The sequence below is a fragment of the Malaclemys terrapin genome, chromosome 25, assembly GCF_027887155.1.
Source record: "Malaclemys terrapin pileata isolate rMalTer1 chromosome 25, rMalTer1.hap1, whole genome shotgun sequence".
Classification (NCBI taxonomy): domain Eukaryota; kingdom Metazoa; phylum Chordata; order Testudines; family Emydidae; genus Malaclemys; species Malaclemys terrapin.
The window spans coordinates 7,612,866-7,631,232 of record NC_071529.1 but is presented as its reverse complement, the minus strand read 5'-3'; the positions used below and the strand labels follow the sequence as shown (position 1 = coordinate 7,631,232).

The window sequence follows — 18,367 nt, the reverse complement described above, 5'->3', positions numbered from 1 at the left end:
TCACCAGAAGTTAAAAGCTAGTAGATAACCCAATACCAAGCTCCTAAATTATTCTTTACAAAGAAAACAGCTTGAAAGATTTATTGATTTTTTTTTCTTGCTTGCATGGCAAAGAATCAGAATTAAATATATTTATTAAGATACAGAATCAGCAATGAATTCATATATCATGTTACAGATTGATGGGCCAACATTCAGCATTTGAAATATATTATTTTCCAGTGTAGTTACACGTTACATTAGGACACTGTTCCTCCTTACAGACTCTTGTTTTCATCCTTCTCCAAGCAGCCAATCGGTAGTTTCCAATGAAACAACTTATTTCATCAGAGGCAGATTTGAAACATGTAGTGTTAAATCAATATAGTACAGCTGATGTGGACTATTATAAATTACACCTATTCATAAATCTGGTCTCATATTTAATCAGCAAAACATTTTCCTTCTCTTGTCAGTCCCCATCTGCCTGGAAAAAGCAAGCCAAATAAAAAAATTTTACTTCAGAATTGTAACCTCTCATTCACATTTTGTACAATTAAAAAATGTCCATATTTGGAAGGTTATGCATCCACACTACAAGACTGAAAAGATGAATGAAAGGGAATATTTTCACATTAGAGATCAATATCAAATCAATCAAGACCTGGCCTTGATGTGGAAAGCACAATACATGTTTACTTGTCTACTATTCAATTTTCAGGAGGATCAGGAACATGAATGCAAAGGGATATATAGTTCCATGGGCCTCTAAAAATATATTTAATACTCCACATTACTTCATTTTATGAAACTGCCTCAAAGTCTACACATCTATTAATATGGACAGGTGTCCATATAATCCATTCCTGCAACAAGAGACTGCAAAGTATCTTGACAAAGAACTTTAAAGTCATAAAACTCTGAACGACAATCAACCTCTCAGGTTCCAGGTACAGTGGATACCATTAAGCAAGAGCCATTCACCACAGTAGTACAGTATAAATACCTCACTGCAGTATACATATGAAATTTAAGAATTAATTTAGTAATGTCAACAACATGGCAACCACTTTGGAAACTACCTAAGCAAATTGGTACATTGGCCATAAACAAGGTTCTAAATGAATTGCTGATGTCTAAAAATTGACATGGAAGAAAATTTGCCTGACAATGCGGTCAACTGTCAGTAAAAAACAAACAAAGACAATAAGAGAGAGGAGAAGCTATTTTTTAATCTCTTTATCTGAGAGAAACAGCCAAATATTACTTTGACTAAAAAAAAATAGAGATAGAGAAAGAGAGAGATCCATTCTATTCTATATGGATTCATATACCATGCTCCTCACTGATATCAGAACAACTTCCAGTAGTGCATTAAGCAATGTGACTAACATCTGGCACATTTGTTCTCTTATCCTCTCCCCGGGGAAAGGAGTGTGTGCAATAATACCGTATATTGTTCCAAAGCTTCTATAGGAAGTTTAACGTTCCTCTTCCATTCTGGAGTATTTATACCACTTGCAACAAACATTCTTTTCCTTCACACAAATAGGAAATGGAACAGTATTGTTCAGCATCTTTTCTCTTTGGTTTCTTTAGATCTCATATCCTTATATACATACTGACTATTTCAAGAGTTTGCAGTGTTGTTGTAGCCTTTGGTTCCAGGATATAAGAGAGACAAGATGGGTGAGGTGATATCTTTTATTGGACCAAATTCTGTTGGTGAAAGAGACCAGCTTTCAAGCTCCACAGAATTTCTCCTCAGGTCTGGGAAAGATAATCAGTGTCATAGCTAAATACAAGATTGTTAAGCATAAGCAGGGTGAGCATATGTCCCATTTTGGCCGGACACTCCTTTTTTAAGCCCTGTCCTGGCAGACCCGACTTTTTTGGCAAAAGTGGGCATTTGTCCCGTTTGCTCTTGCCAATTTGATCAGTTGGCAAGAGCAAATGGGACAAATGCTCACTTTTGTCAAAAAGTGGGGTGTGGAACAATGTGCAGGATAGGGAGTGTGCAGTGACACCGGCCCTGTGCAGATGGGAAGGCAGCGCTCGGGCAGGGGGCAGGCAGGGCTCAGGGAACAGCGACACTAGCCCCATGTGGGGAGGGGGGCTTGGGCCAGCCAGGCACAGGAGGAGGGCTGAGACTAGCCCCACGCAGTGTCCCATTTTCCATTTGGGAAATATGGTCAGCCTAAGCATAAGTAATTAAAATATATTGCAAGGCACCATTCAAAATGAAGTAGGGTGTTAACATCCCTGCAGTCACTGGACAAAAGAAAGATAGTAGGTTACAGATTATTGTATTGAGACATAAAACCAGCATCTCTACTGAGTCCATGATTTTTGGTGTCTAGCAGAGTTATGAATTTTAAGATCCCAGGCTCATCTTTTTGAAGATGTTGTGCAGGTTTCCTTTGAGGATGAGGACTGAGAGGGTAGATATGGAGTGATTGTTTTGAACAAGTATGTGGGTGAAACTAGACAATCACTATCCTCTCAAATGAAGTCACATATTAAAATGATAAAAGACAAAAACACCATATCACTTCTGGGCAAACACTTTTAACAGTATGACCATTCCATATCTGACCTCTCAGCCCTTGTCCTCAAAGGACACTGCACAACATTTTCAAAAGATGAGCCTGGGAGCTTAAACTCACAACAATGCCAGACAATAATAATAATTAAAAAAAAAAAAATTACCTCGCCCACCTTGTCTCTTATTTCAGGAGTATCAAACATGTGGCCCGTACTACATACTCAGATTGTGTTTCATTTTTTTAAAGTACATTTCTAGCCCTCACTGTTGCAAGTGAACAGAGCATTAACTGTGCTGTCTGCCTGAGTCAGCAGTCTGATGACTCTGAGGGTACGTCTACACTACATATCTCCGATGAGTGTGTTGCTATACTTTGGTGTGTTGCTATACTTGTCAATGAAAGGCTCTGGTGTGTTTGGGGGAGGGAGGGCAGCAGGAAAAGGCTTCAGCACCTCCCCGCTGAGGAAGGGCTCCAGCAGTAGGGATCTGGCAAAGCCCTTTCCCTGCACCCAGAGCCGTTCACTGCGGTAGGAGAAGGACTCCAGCTGCAGAGAGCTTTCAGAACCTTTTCCTGCTGCCTCTTCCCTACCAGAGCCTTTCCCTCCTGCCAGAGTCTTCTTGTGGTGGGGAAAAGCTCCAGCAGCAAGGAGGTAGTGGGACACTGCACTGCTAAAAATAGCAGTGTAGACAGGTAGGCATGGCTTGGGTGAGTAGAGAGACATTTTCAGACGTATCTTTACTTTACTCGCCTAAGCCATGCCTCGCTGTCTACACTGCTATTTATACCTGTGCTGGAGAGCTACATAGGTATGTACACTTTATGGCACTGAAAGAAGCATGCAGAGTAGACGCACCTAGTGTCAACTTTAATGCCCAATGACCATACTAGTTATTTAGCTCTGGATGATTTTAGCAGATGAATGGAAAAGAAATTGGGAGTTAAGCACGTGGGAAGTGGGGTACCGGCAACCACTGCAAATAGTGAATGGAAAATGGGGAAGGAAGAGAAACAAAAAGCAGAACTAGCCATGCTCCTAAAGGTGAGCTTTCCCCCCTCACCAAGTGATATTAAATGGAACAACAAGGTACTGAATTAATAACTAAAAGTTTAGATATTATACAGGCATATTCTATTCTTTGTGCAGACCTCCATGTGAAATTATTCTGAGTTTGGCTATGGACTGAGGGAGGTATGCCCGGCTGACTAAACTTCAAAATAGAATAGAGCCTGGGCTATCATATCTTCTGAATGTGTTAGTCATTATATGAAATTCAAAGCATTTCTGACAATTAATGTGTTTCTTTTCTATAGATGAGGATAATGAACAGTAAATGCTAAAAAGAAGTCCTGACCACAATCAAAATCAGAGTTTAATGTTGATTAAGTAACACTGGAACTCAAGTCTGCTGTGTCTGTCTAGAAGTGCATAAAGAGTTCCTTCATAATGGTTTAACAGCTCCACAATCCATCTATTCAAAGTTACAGCAACAAAAAATACCAGAAAGAAATATACAAGAAAGTTGCTGAAAGTAGCTATGAAAGAGGTTTCAACAAAGACTTGTAAGATACGGGTCATGTTCAAGCCCACAAGATTTGGTATCCTGTACTGTCTCAGATGCTGATTTCAGAAATATGAGTAAGGCACCATGGATTCTACAATTTAAGAGCCATAGAATTGGCAGATGAATTTACCCTTTTGGCTTACAAAGGCTTTTCAGGGCTACAGAAATTAGTTTTTTGAGAAAACTGGCTACTCTCTTGACTTCTACTAACTTTCTTGTCTATCTAGCTGTAACATACATAATTAAAGAGTAAGAATTCTCTACTCCAGTCTGCCTGTCCTCCTCCTCCACTACAAAGGGGAAATTCCAAATGATTTTAGTGTACAGATTGCAGCTATGTGCTAAGCCTGAGCCTGGATGAAGTGGAAGAGCTTCCCAAGCCAGCTGCTCTGACTTGGACAGCGCCAAACAGCATCATCAATGTACCCTTGTCTCAAAGAGACAAAAGAGGAACATGACAGTTAGAGGCTCCTTGATCCCTTAAAAGTGCATGTTCCCTCTTCTTTCCTCACCTTACTGGGTGCCCATCCCATTCCTCTACCACTTGCTATGGTCTCCCAGCAAATACACAGTCTCTCTCTCTCTCTCTCTCTCCAATGAAAATCTATATTTAAATTGGTAGGCTATAAAAGTTCTGTAGACTATAATAAAAATGTATAGTAATATTTTCCAAACTTCTTCTTCACAGATAGAAAAGACACGCACAGCATCTCTCATAGATCAAACCTAGCCAAAAAGTGTGGGTTAATACTTACTGTAAACACATCCGTAGGAGGGCAGGTGGAAGGAGTGCAGTGTAAAAAGGAGGGACTTTGATGGCTTATTCATTGCAAGGAATCTGGGTGTAAATTTTAATTTTAAAACTCTGTTTGTTTTCTCTATCAAGAAACCAGTCTATATACCTTCGTTCTTTCCACACTGATTTCTGAGTAAATTCTCAATTACACTGTTCACTACTGGAGCTGAACACGTGTCAAACTAAGGATTAATGGCAATTTCACCCAACAAATATATTATAAACCAAGATTTAATATCTGGGGGGATCCTGCCTTTCTTTCTGAAGATTATAAATATTAACCACATATAGAGCACAATGCAAACAGGAAACATTTATATTTTTCTCCGTTTAATTACTGACTACCTCCAGATATCAATTCCATTTATCACATTGATCAAGTTACACAGAGACAAATAAACAAATGAGTGTGCTGCAGTACAGTACATAAGATACCAATATTTCTAAAGGTAACATTACTTGTAAGTAGTTATTAACACAAGCACAAACTTTGTTTAATGACAGTTAAGGTGACAGCAGGCTATACTTCATCCATCAAAAAACTTAAACACATGGAAATAAAAAGTTAAAGAAAAAAATATCCTTAAATCCTTGCCATATTCCTATTGCCTACAACACTGTCGATAACATACTTCAAAATTCTGTAACACTTTCATTTCCATCTCCAACCGATATCAAAGAGCAACACATACCCTAACTGCATCAAACTCACATTTTAATGCAAAACTTTAACAGCAACCTCAGCAATGTTATGGATGAATAACTTCCCAAATGCAAAGAATCTGACAGATGTGCTGATCAGTAGATTAAATAGAATGAGACAGCTATTAAGGTTTTTGTGAATGTGAGTTTGATAAAGTTGTACAATGTAGTGCTCTTCGATATCGGTTGCAGATGGAAATGAAAGTTTTACTGAGTGTGCTATCAACAGCATTGTAGAAAATAGAGTGTTCTATGTGTATGAATCAAATCTGCACCAACCCGACATGAAAAATTCAAATAAAAATTAAATTTAGGCAGTGTATTTTATTTTCACCACTTTTACAACACTTCTGAGAAATAAAGGGAGCTCCTGTCCAAATTAAAATTCTGTTGCCGCCTCAAATATGGTGTCACTATCATTCCACCGTAACATAATCTTAATAGGCCTGATCTTCTCTAATTTTAAAAACAAAGCAGGTTTGGAACTGTTTCGAACTTAAACTGGTGACTATCTGAAGCTCACTGGTGTTCAAGATTGTATGCATCTGAAGCTCACTGGTGTTCAAGATTTTATGCTTTTCTGAGATGAGATGTGATAGGTATATTACCATTTTTTATATATCTTGTCAGATGTAGAAGTAAGGTTCTGCTATGTTGTACAGTGAGACCTGGGTTTGACTTCTGCTACTATCATCTCATTTCCTGAAGCTTCAATAAACAGATCACCACCACTCATTATCATGCAGACATACTGACATGAGCAGATATCTAAATAGATTTCAAAAGGTAGACAAAGTCAAGTCTGGTTAACACTTGAATAGAAGTCCCTCCCAAAAGAGGACTTTGTAGAATACACATATCTTGTGTGCATCAGAATGAGTAGGCAATTTCTTACAGAACCTCATCTTACAGTTCTAGCTGCATTTCTGCAACATTGCCTTTCATTACATAATCACACTCCAGTTTTTTCCATAAGCATGAGTGGCATTATATATTATTGCATATGTTTTATGTAAGCACGTTCATACACAAAAGATCTCATTGTAAAGCGGTGTCACAAATTCATTTTTCTTGGGAAAAACTTAACTTTAAATTAACGTCCTGAGCCCTGTCGTGTGTCCCCCCCCCATTGAGATGGGGTAGTTGGGGTGCAGGAGTGGGGGGAGGGGGACACCATGACATGAATTTAATTTACATGATTAAAACCTGAACCTTGAATCTTAATGTTAGATTAGCATAGGAGTCTGGATTCTTTTTACATCTAATGGCTTGCTTTTCTCAGTGTCTTATTTTCCAATTTAATAACTATTTTTGTGTCTATACGGTGCTTATGCCTTTTCCTAAAATGAATCATAGTCTCGCACACAATAAAGTAAGAAAAAGAAGCACTCTAATAATCTATAATGATGTTCTGAGTCTAGAAGACCATGCTGGGTCACACTTCAATTAAACACACATACAGTACAAATATGGCAGTAAAATCATTAAGAGCAAAATTGAATATGACTTAAAATTCAGTGTAACTTTTAATCAAAGATATAGATAAAAAGGTATGTACAGTAACTCCTCTCTTAACGTTGTAGTTATGTTCCTGAAAAATGCGACTTTTAGCGAAACAATGTTAAGCGAATCCAACTTCCCAATAAGAATTAATGTAAATGGGGGGGTTAGGTTCCAGGGAAATTTTTTTCATCAGACAAGATTTATATATATATATATATATATATATATATACACACACACACACACACACACACACATACACACACAGAGTATAAGTTTTAAACAAACAATTTAATACTGTACGCAGCTATGATGATTGTGTAGCTTGGTTGAGGTGGTGAAGTCAGAGGGTGGAACATTTCCCAGGAAATGCCTTACTGCTAAATGATGAACTAGCTTTTGGCTGAGCCCTCAAGGGTTAACTGATTGACGTTAATGTAGCCTCACACTCTACAAGGCAGCACGGCAGAGAGAGAGACACACCGTGTGTGTGTGTGTGTGTGTGTGTGTGTGTGTGTGTGTGTGTGTGTGTGTGTGTGTGTGTGTGAGAGAGAGAGAGAGAGAGAGAGTGAGAGAGAGAGATGCGCATTGCTCCTTTAAGTAGGCTGATCCCTCTCTAAGTACACTGCCTTTTTAATCAGATCAGCAAGTTGACACAGCAGCTGCTGCTGCCAGGAAGCTCCCTCCGTCCTGAGCCCTGCGTGTTTCCCCCCGCCCCATGGAGATGGGGTAGTTGGGGTGCAGGAGTGGGGGGGAGGGGGACACCATGACATTAACCACCTATCTCCCCCACCTGCACAGCGAGCAGGAGGCTCCCAGGAGCAGCTCCAAGGCAGAGGGGGGAGGGACAGCTGAACTGCCGGCAACTGATAGCCTGCTGGGCTGCTGCCGCACAGGAAAGTTAGGGGAGTGGGGAGCTGATACGGGGGCTGACAGTCCACCCTGGTTCCAAGCCTCCACCAGCTAGCTCCAACGGGCTGCTCTTCCTGCAAGCAACGGACAAAGCAGACAGCTGACAAATGACATTATTAGGGAGCACTGCACAACTTTAAACGAGCATGTTCCCTAATTGATCAGCAACGTAACAACGAAACAACGTTAACCGGGATGACTTTAAGTGAGGAGTTACTGCATGAGGAGGAGTCTTCATTTACTTACCACTGGACCTGTTTTTGCGGTTTGATTTCCCACCTGTAAGAAGCATCTTGAGACTGTTTCGAAACATGGCTGCACTATTCTGCTCTGTGCACCCCAAAATCTGTGTAAAACAAAACAAAGGTATGGTTTGGCATATGAATATAAGCTTTGATTTGTCAACATGGAAACATTTTGGAAAAACAGTAAGAGGAGCTAAAAAGATAAAAACTTCAAAACACTACACTGACAGCAAAAAACGGAACATAAAACATTAAGACTTTCTATATTCCCTAAAAATATAAATTGCCAGTCATAAAATCTAACATTTCAAATACCTTTATTCATTCAGATTGACTATTTTCAGTAGAATACAGAATTTCTTCAACACTGTTCACTGCCAGTGCCCATGTTGAATAGTTAAGCTGAATTATTATCCAGCTCTGTTTCTATGGGTTGGGAAGAGTATGACAGTCAGCCAACTGACACTATTACCAAGGCTGAACCTGCCAGGGACTATGGCATTGCTCAGAAGATCTGTCAGTCTTGCTGACACTGACTTACAGACTACAAGGTAGTGTCTTTAGCTTCAGGGACAGTTAAATATCACATATTTCGGTAAGTTGACATAGTCGTTAAATGTACAAAAGAAAAAACAGAAGATTCCAAACTCAGAAAACGTTAATTTGGCTGATGTTAATACAGTAATCAGTATCTTTTCCTCAGTCTACGTCAAAAGTCCTCAGACTGTGGGGAATGCCCCAAATGTTCAGGGGGGGTGGGACCCGGGCCAGCCCAAACAGGGGACAGGGAGGGAGCGTTACCCAGCCCTGCTCTGCCCCCAGCTCTGCTCCTAGCCCCAGTACCAGCCTTACCCACCACAAGCTTGGCTCCACTCCCATCTCAACCCCAGGCCCCCAGCTGTGGCTCCGCTCCCAGCCCCAGCCATGTCTCCAGCCTCAGCCCCCATCTGCAGCTCTTCTGCCCCCAGCAAGCCTCGGCCCCATTCCCGGCCCCAAATCTGCCCCCAGGTGTGGCCTAGCCCTGGTCCTCTTACCCCTATCCATGTCCCCCTCCCTCCCACCATTTCTGTGGCCCCACTCCCAGACTCAGCTACCGGGAGGGGGCACAGACAGGGGTAAGGGTGTGTGTGACCGTGAAATGCTTGGGGACCACTGGTCTGTGTGTGTCTTGTACGGAAAAACTGCACAGCTCCCTTTTCCAGACTTCATAAGGTGCTTCAGAGTAGGCAATTCATTTTAAAAACTAGATTAAAACAATAGTAAACAACTCAAAGGTCAGGAAAGTAAGGATATACTTGCAACTTAACTGGGTGTATACATTAATGAATTCTTCAGTTACATGATCACATTAGTGCTCAATTAATATAATATAATACATATTTTACAACTTGTGATATGCTTATTGTAGGGTGTGTTATGAATGAGACAAATTGTACACAAGTGACTAACTTTTTTTCAAATACACGCAGAGCAGTATACAGAATTCAAAATGCTATATAGGTGCATCTAAGGTTGTCAAAAGTCATTGTAATATTCTCTATTCTATTACTGGAGAAATATTATCATTTAATTAGAGACAGCAATAAAAATACATACTCACAAGGGAGTTAAACTTGTGTGGGTGACCATAACTTTAGCATTTCCTGACTTTTAAGTACCTTCCCCATATGACCATAGGAATCTTGGAATATTTTTTTATTTTGCTTTTAAACAGAGTACAGCATATGCACTTGGTATGTGTTTGAGGGTCATTAACGTCATACTACATTATTTCTGATATCCTATATAACTATATTAGAACTGAAAAAAACTTTGTTTAGGCTTCCCCTCTAACCTGGAAATAAATAATACACCATTTCAGAGCAAGTTTTCAGACAATCAGTTATTATTCAAAGCTTCCTCCTATTTGGCAAGCAAACTGAAGATCTTGAACTTATCAGCTTGGCCACATACACAACAGTCCTAAATAAGAGTTCTGTTATTTCCTATAGACTGTTGTCATGCTCTAGTTCAGTGGTTCTCAATCAGGGGCCTGGGGAGCTGCGAGCAGGTTTCAGGGGGTCCGCCAAGCAGAGCCAGCATTAGACTTGCTGGGGCCCAATGCAGAAAGCCGAATCCCCACTGCATGGGGCTGAAGCCTGGGGCCCCGAGCCCTGCCACCCGGGGCTGAAGCCTGGGGCCCTGAGCAATGTAGCTTCATGGGGCCCCCAGGTGGTCTCCAGCTTGCTACCCCCTAATGCTGGTCCTGGCTTTTATATGAAGAAAAACCAGTGGGGGTGATGGGGGTAAGAGGCCTAAGGCTGGGTTGCACCTGGGGGCAGGTCTGGGGCTGGGGCTGTATTGTTGGGGCACAGGTGGACCATGGAGTTTTTATAGCATGTGGAGGGGGCCTCAGAAAGAAAAATGGTGAGAACCCCTGCTCTAGTTTACTATACAAAAAGCAAAGCTCTGGGCTTTGCACAATCTTCCTCTGATTTCAATACGGTATCAATAAGATTGTTCCTTTAAATAAATAGTACATTTCATTACCAGATATTCATGTACACAACCTGTGAAATATCAGGAAGAGTAAAAAATAATTTACAAGTCTAAACTACAGGTAAACAGAAGGCAGAAGAAATCAAGGTGATACTTGAACATATTATAGGAGTAATAATCCCAAATAGAAAACGCAGAAATGAAGTACTAGTCAAAAGATTTAGGCTGATAAAACATGCAATGCTGTATCATTATGCATACAGTGCAGCTGAAAGAGTGTCTCATAGAGGTCACTAGCAAAAAGGTTTCTTGGTCCACTAATCCAAATATACTTATCTGGGCTTTGAGCCAGAAAACTAGAAGGCAATAAATTTCTCTGTCCACTGACTGCATGTTTACACCACCAATTGAGACTTTGTTGTATCTGAAATTAATATTAACTCTTCAAGTGCTTTTCTACAGATTTGCAGCTAAAGAGGCCAAACTGCTATATAAATCCTCACCTGCTGAAAAAAGAGGTTGTAAAAAGGGATGTGTTATAGGAAGAGTTAACAGATTATTCCATCAAGCAGATACAAGACTATTTTTTGAGACAGGATTATTCATCGATTTTGATATTACTGTTTTTTCTTAAACTTTTATACTAAAAGAACATCTTTTAAATAAAACATTTATGAGGGAATATGTTTGCACGAATACTCTGTACTACCAGGAACTCAATTATTTTATGGTTCCAAAAATATGAAATTTCTAAGACATCTCCTTGCGCCTCCTTCTACGGGTACCACTGACAGATTAGTGAGAGGTTCACACAGTCATCCTACCCATGGTGGCATCTTTCTGCAGTGTGATTGCAAAGCAAGTAACAAGCAGTATTTGAGGGGAGACAGATCCCAATTGGACCTCTCTACCTCTTGAGAAGGAGGCAGCGGTGGGCAATATACCAGTTATACTGGAGATGATTATTGTGTGTAATTTATCAAGGAATGCACAAATACATCACCTTTTTCTCAGCGAGGTCCTTTTCTATCCCATTTTCAAGCTGGTTTTAAATGAGGCAGAATGAAGTGAAGTGAGATGTTCAAGGTCAGACTAAATAAATAGGTAAACTGCATTAAGAACCTAGTATAGAATACTCAAGACTCCCAATCTTTTACTCTAACTACTAAACCACAATTGGTCACCAATTACTAACTAAAATGGAAAAAGCTCAAGAAGTAGAAGGAGACCAGCAGAGCACTTCACTACAATTAAATATTTTACATCCCATGAGAATAGTTGAGACTATGCCAATCTGGATAGGAAAGCAAGAAGAGAAACAAGACACTGTAATGGGATTAGCTGTTGAGGGAGTGCTCATCTAAGCTTTTTAAAAAATCTAAACAAAACAAGAAAACTCCCACACATCCCAAGATAAAGCCATCCCCTGGATCTGCCAGTACATTTTGTGTTTTCTATCAATTTAGATTACTAAATCCGTAGGGCAGTCTGTTTCTTCCTTTGAGTCTTGTACAACGCTGACCACATTATTGGCACACAAAAAGTTCATTTAATCAGTTCAGCTGTAGAATGACGTTTCAAGCTCGTTCTCATTTTAATCAAACCACTTTGCTCAGCACTAATGCAGTTACCGGTAATTTTTTGTTAGACCACCCCACCTCCCCCACCTGTTTGTGAAGAATGTCAAAGCCCACAATGATTCAGCATCACTTTATCACAAGGAAGAAATCAGTGAGAAGCCGATATAAATAAAAGTTGATGTCACAGAGCACAGAAAGATTAATCTAGAATGAAGAGAAAGAATCAGATCTGCCAGTCATCAGAGTTAATAACGTGCCACAATGGATGCTAGATAGTCTGCTATTAATAAGTCAGGTGGGACAAGAATTCTAAGGTATTCCCATATATGGTACAGTAGAACCTCAGAGTTATGAACACCTCGGAAATGGAGGATGTTCGTAACTCTGAACAAAACATTATGGTTGTTCTTTCAAAAGTTTGCAACTAAACATTGACTTAATGAAGCTTTGAAATTTTACTATGCAGAACAAAAATGCGGTTTTCCCTTTATTTTTTTAGTACTGTAGTTTATGTTTAACACAGTTGTGTACTGTATTTGCTTTTTTTTTTTGTTTTGGTCTCTGCTGCTGCCTGATTGCATACTTCCTGTTCCAGTTGTGGCTGACTGGTCAGTTCGTAACTCTGAGGTTCTACTGTATCTTCAAAGTTTGTAATTTCCAGCGAGTCAGGCAATGAGAGATCCATTTGCAACCTTTTGCATATGATTCGCCCCTCATTTATACGAATGTAAATCAGGAGTATCTTCTCTGCAGTCAGTGGAGCGATACTAGAATCATGCTCTATTTTTAATATTTACCTATGCTGCATTTGTGAGTTTCTTTTTCGTAACCAGTTCCAGCTTCCTTGGCTCAACCATATCACTGGTTTCATTTTTAAATATATAAAAATGTTACCCACGATTACATTTAGATCCTCTTTTTGCAAAGCAATGGCCTGGTAGCCATACCTCAACTGAAATAAGTATGAAGCACAAAGACCAAAACAAGTTCTACAGCTGACAGAAGCTCAAACAATTCAGCAAATACACCAAGGCAACCTCAAAGTAAATGTCAAGGAGATAAAACAAATGTAAGAACAACTTTATGCACCAAAGACATCCTTTAGTATTATTAGACACTTCATATGTAAAACCGAATAGGTAGTTCCAACTACCTTCTAATAACAAAAGAGCCATGCTTCCTGAAATCCATATTTAGACCATTACTGGTTTTTCTATCATTGGAATCCACTGCAGGATCAGGCTTAGAAAAGGCTTTTCACAAGCTTCTGAGGCAGGAAAGAGACTCCTCTTTTTTAACTAGTGCAGTCTCTCAGTCAGCAGACTCCACAGATGCCTTGTGAACTCCACTAACATTGCTCTAGTCTTTTGCCTTTATGCTCAGAGGCAAAGGTTTTCTCAGTAGCTCCCTCTGGGCTTGTCTACGTTACAAAATGTTATTGTTTTTAAACATGATTATGAAGAGTTGAATTACCTGACACTATGCTGCTCGGACACTCTGATCAGTGCAGACCAAGAAATGTCACGTTGAACACTGTGTGCTAATGGTAAGCAAAACCTGCTGGGACCAAGGTTTAATCACAATTATCTGACATGATGCTGCATTTGATTTGCCCTGCTTTAAACTGAGCACTCAGTCATCATTAGCCTGATGTCAGTTAAGATAATTTCACAACTATGTTTGAACAACATTTTGTAAAGCAGACAAGCCTGCTGAGGGCTTTTTCCCTCAGTAGTTACTGCCATCTTCCTGTCCCACCAGCTTAATCTCCATCTGGTAGAGAGAGTGTCTTCAGTGGAGTATGCTGAGGAAGAATGGAGTCTCATCCAGCCAAGCAGTTCCTAGGCCCACTCTAGCAGCTCCCGTGAGTCACCAGGATCCAACAAGATTTTGTTCCAATTGCTGGGGCAGGTTATCCATAAAATTGTGGACTAAAAGAGACAAATATTTTTACTGTTTTATGTGCTACCATGGCATAATAGTATTGGCTTGAACAGCTCTATTAGCCAATTACTTCTACCCTCAGAAAAACAGATCTAATTTTATTAATAAGTTAATACAGAAGACTACAAACACAGGCAAGATGTAAACAATATTTCTTTTCATCATGCTGTACAACAAAAGCAAGAGATCCAGCTTAACACAGATCCATAGACATAACTATAAAGATAGAAATATATCAATAAACAATTTTGACAACAAGTTGCCTAACTAAACACAGAATAGTGTTTGTCATTGTGCTGTTATATGCAACCTTGATGGGAGAGTGAAGAAAGTTCTCTTTCCTTTTCCTCCTTTGGCTGAATAGCAAAAGCACCATCCATGTGACCCTACTTTGGATTATGCATTGAGATAAAATGGTTACTTACCTTTTGTAACTGTTGTTCTTCAAGATGTGTTGCTCATGTCCATTCCATGTTAGGTGTGTGCACGCCCACGTGCAGGGCTGCCTGACATTTTTCCCCCTAGTGGTATCCGTAGGGCTGACTCTGGTGCCCTCTGGATCCCCGTGCTCATGAGTCAGTATGTGGTGTGACGCCGGCCCGGCACCCTCTGAGTTCCTACGTGCCATCAACTCTGGCAGCAGGCAAGGAGGACAGGTCATGGAATGGACATGAGCAACACATCTCAAAGAACAACAATTACGAAAGGTAAGTAACTGTTTTTTCTTCTTCGAGTGCTTGCTCATGTTGATTCCATGTTAGGTGACTCACAAGCAATAAGGGTGAGCTCAGAGCTCACGGTCGTACTGCTTGCAACACTGCTTTGCCGAAGCTGGCATTGTCCCCGGGCCTGCTGGGTGATGGTATAATGGGACGCAAAGGTATGAATCGAAGACCAGGTGGCAGCTCTGCAGATATCTTGAATTAGTACTTATGCGAGGAAGGCTGCTGAAGAAGCCTACACTCTGGTGGAATGGGCAGTCATGATAATAAGCTGACACTCCTACTTGCTCATAGCAAAACTTGATGCAGGCCAATATCCATGAGGAGATCCTCTGAGAGAAAAACAGTAAGCCCTTCATCCTGTCTGCTACCACAATGAAGAGCTGAGTCAACTTATGGAAGGGTTTAATCCTTTCAATGTAGAAAGCTAAGGTCCATCTAACATTTAAAGAGTGCAGCCTGCGCTCCTCATTAGACCTGTGGGGCTTCGGAAAGAAGACCAGGAGGAAGATGTCCTGATTATAGTGGTAAGAAGGCCAGATGGGGGCACAGCAGGACCTTATCCTTACAGAAAACCAGGTAAGGGCATTCCGACGTCAATGCTCTGATCTCGGAGATCCGTTGGGCTGAAGTGATCGCTACCAGGAAGGTGACCTTCCATGAGAGGAGCAGCAGGGAGCAGGATGCCAATGGCTCGACGTGGGGACCCATGAGCCAAGAGAGAAACAGATTTAAGAAGGGACTGGGTCACGGACCTGACGGTTGAGCTTCTCCAAGCCTTTCAGGAACCTGAGCATCATTTCCTGAGAGAAAACCAATCTGCCCTGGATTAGAGGATGAAGGGCCGAGATAACTGCCAAGTGCACCTTAACTGATGAAAGGGCCAAGCTTTGGAGTTTGAGGTGAAGCGGGTAGTCCAAGATGGATTGAAGCAAGGACGTGGAGGAGAAAACCCCCTGATCTGAGGCCCAACAGGTAAAGCGTTTCCACTTGGCCCGGTAGGCTGATCTGGTAGAGGGCTTCCTGTTACCCAGCAGGATGTGCTGGACTTGTGCCAAGCAGGGATGTTCCTCAGCATTCAGCCACACAGAAACCATGCTGTCAGATGAAGGGACGCTAGGTTCGGGGGAAGCAGACAGCCCTGGTTCCGTGAGAGGAACATAAGAACGTAAGAATGGCCCTACTGAGTCAGATCAAGGGTCCGTTTAGCCCATTATCCTACCAGAATAGGCCATCAAGTGATTCATTCCGTCTCTCATTCCCAGCTTCTGGCAAACTGAGGCTAGGGACACCATTCCTGCCCATCCTGGCTAATAGCCATTGATGGACCTATCCTCCATGAATTTGTCTACTTCTTTTTTGAACCCTGTTATGGTCTTCACCTTCACATCCTCAGGCTAGGAGTTCCACAGTTTGAGTGTGTGGCGTGTGAAGAAATACTTCTTTTTATTTGTTTTAAACCAGCTGCCTATTAATTTAATTTGGTGACCCCTAGTTCTTGTTATGAGAAGTAGTAAACAACACTTCCTTATCTACTTTCTCTACACCCATCTTGATTTTATAGACCTCAATCGTATCTCCCTTTAGCCATCTCTTTTCCAAGCTGAAAACTCCCAGTCTTATTAATCTCTCCTCATATGAAAGCCATTCCATACCCCTAATCATTTTTGTTGCCCTTTTCTGAACCTTTTCCAATATGTCTTTTTTGAGATGGGACAACCACATCTGCTCACAGTTATTCAAGGTGTGGGCGTACCATGGATTTATATAAAGGCAACGTGATATTTTCTGTCCTTTTATCTATCATTTTCTTAATTATTCCCAGCATTCTGTTCGTGTTTTTGACTGCCGCTGCACATTGAGTGGATGTTTTCAGAGAACTATCCACAATGACTCCAAGATCTCTTTCTTGAATCGTAACAGTTAATTTAGACCCCATCATTGAATATGTACAGTTGGGATTATGCTTTCCAATGTGCATTACTTTGCATTTATCAACATTAAATTTCATCTGCCATTTTGTTGCCCAGTCACCTAGTTTTGAGAGGTCCTTTTGTAGCACTTTGCAGTCAGCTTGGGACTTAACTATCTTGAGTAGTTTTATATCATCTGCAAATTTTGCCACCTCACTGTTTACCCCTTTTTCCAGATCATTTATAAATATGTTGAATAGTACTGGTCCCAGAACAGACCCCTGCGGGACACCACTATTTACCTCTCTCTATTCTGAAAACTGACCATTTATACCTACCCTTTGTTGCCTATCTTTTAACCTGTTACCAATCCACGAGAGCGCCTTCCCTCTTATCCTGTGGCAGCTTACTTTGCTGAAGAGCCTTTGATGAGGGACCTTGTCAAAGGCTTTCTGAAAATCTAAGTACACGGTATCCTCTGGATCCCCCTTGTTCACATGCTTGTTGACCCCCTCAAAGCAACTCTCTGGGGGGGAAATGTCCAGTAGCTGTGCACATGGGTGCGTACACACCAAACATGGAATCGACATGAACAAGCACTTGAAGAGGAATAAATAATTTGGTTCTAGTATACCCCAAAATACCAGAATCAGAGAGAAAAATATGCAATTCTCAGATTCTCCAGTAATGAAATACTTTTTTGAAAAATAATCTGCAGTATAAAAAATGGTTTACACATTTTTATTAAGCATCACAACATCCCAGAGAAGTTGGGAAGTGTTATTGCCTTTGTACAGATGGGTAAACCGAGGCACAAGTCTGACATTGACCAAACGGCTTAGGCCTGGTCTACACTAGGCGTTTATGTCGAAGTTAGCGCCGTTACATCGAATTAACCCTGCACCCGTCCACACCGCGAAGGTATTTAGTTCGACATAGAGGTCTCTTTAATTCGACTTCTGTACTCCTCCCCGACGAGGGGAGTAGCGCTAAATTCGACATGGCCATGTCGAATTAGGCTAGGTGTGGATGGAAATCGACGCTAATAGCTCCGGGAGCTATCCCACAGTGCACCACTCTGTTGACGCTCTGGACAGCAGTACGAGCTCGGATGCTCTGAACTGCCACACAGGAAAAGCCCCGGGAAAATTTGAATTTGAATTCCTTTTCCTGTCTGGCCAGTTTGAATCTCATTTCCTGTCTGGACATCGTGGCGAGCTCAGCAGCACTGGCAACGATGCAGAGCTCTCCAGCAGTGATGGCCGTGCAATCTCAGAATAGAAAGAGGGCCCCAGCATGGACTGATCGGGAAGTCTTGGATCTCATCGCTGTGTGGGGCGATGAGTCCGTGCTTTCCGAGCTGCGATCCAAAAGACGGAATGCAAAGATCTACGAGAAGATCTCTAAAGACATGGCAGAGAGAGGATACAGCCGGGATGTAACGCAGTGCCGCGTGAAAATCAAGGAGCTGAGACAAGGCTACCA

At 41.2% G+C, this 18,367-nt stretch overlaps 1 protein-coding gene across 9 annotated transcripts in view; it reads right to left on the bottom strand.

Moving 5' to 3' along the window:
• The window catches only part of TANC2 (tetratricopeptide repeat, ankyrin repeat and coiled-coil containing 2), a 610,881-nt gene that overhangs the window by 418,156 nt on the left and 174,358 nt on the right, over nt 1-18,367 (bottom strand). For all 9 annotated transcript variants that reach the window (XM_054014274.1, XM_054014267.1, XM_054014275.1 and 6 more), the window contains one exon: nt 8,247-8,346. In XM_054014274.1, coding sequence (XP_053870249.1) covers nt 8,247-8,313 — 67 coding nt within the window. In that variant the 5' untranslated portion in view covers nt 8,314-8,346. The remainder of the gene's footprint in view (nt 1-8,246; nt 8,347-18,367) is intronic.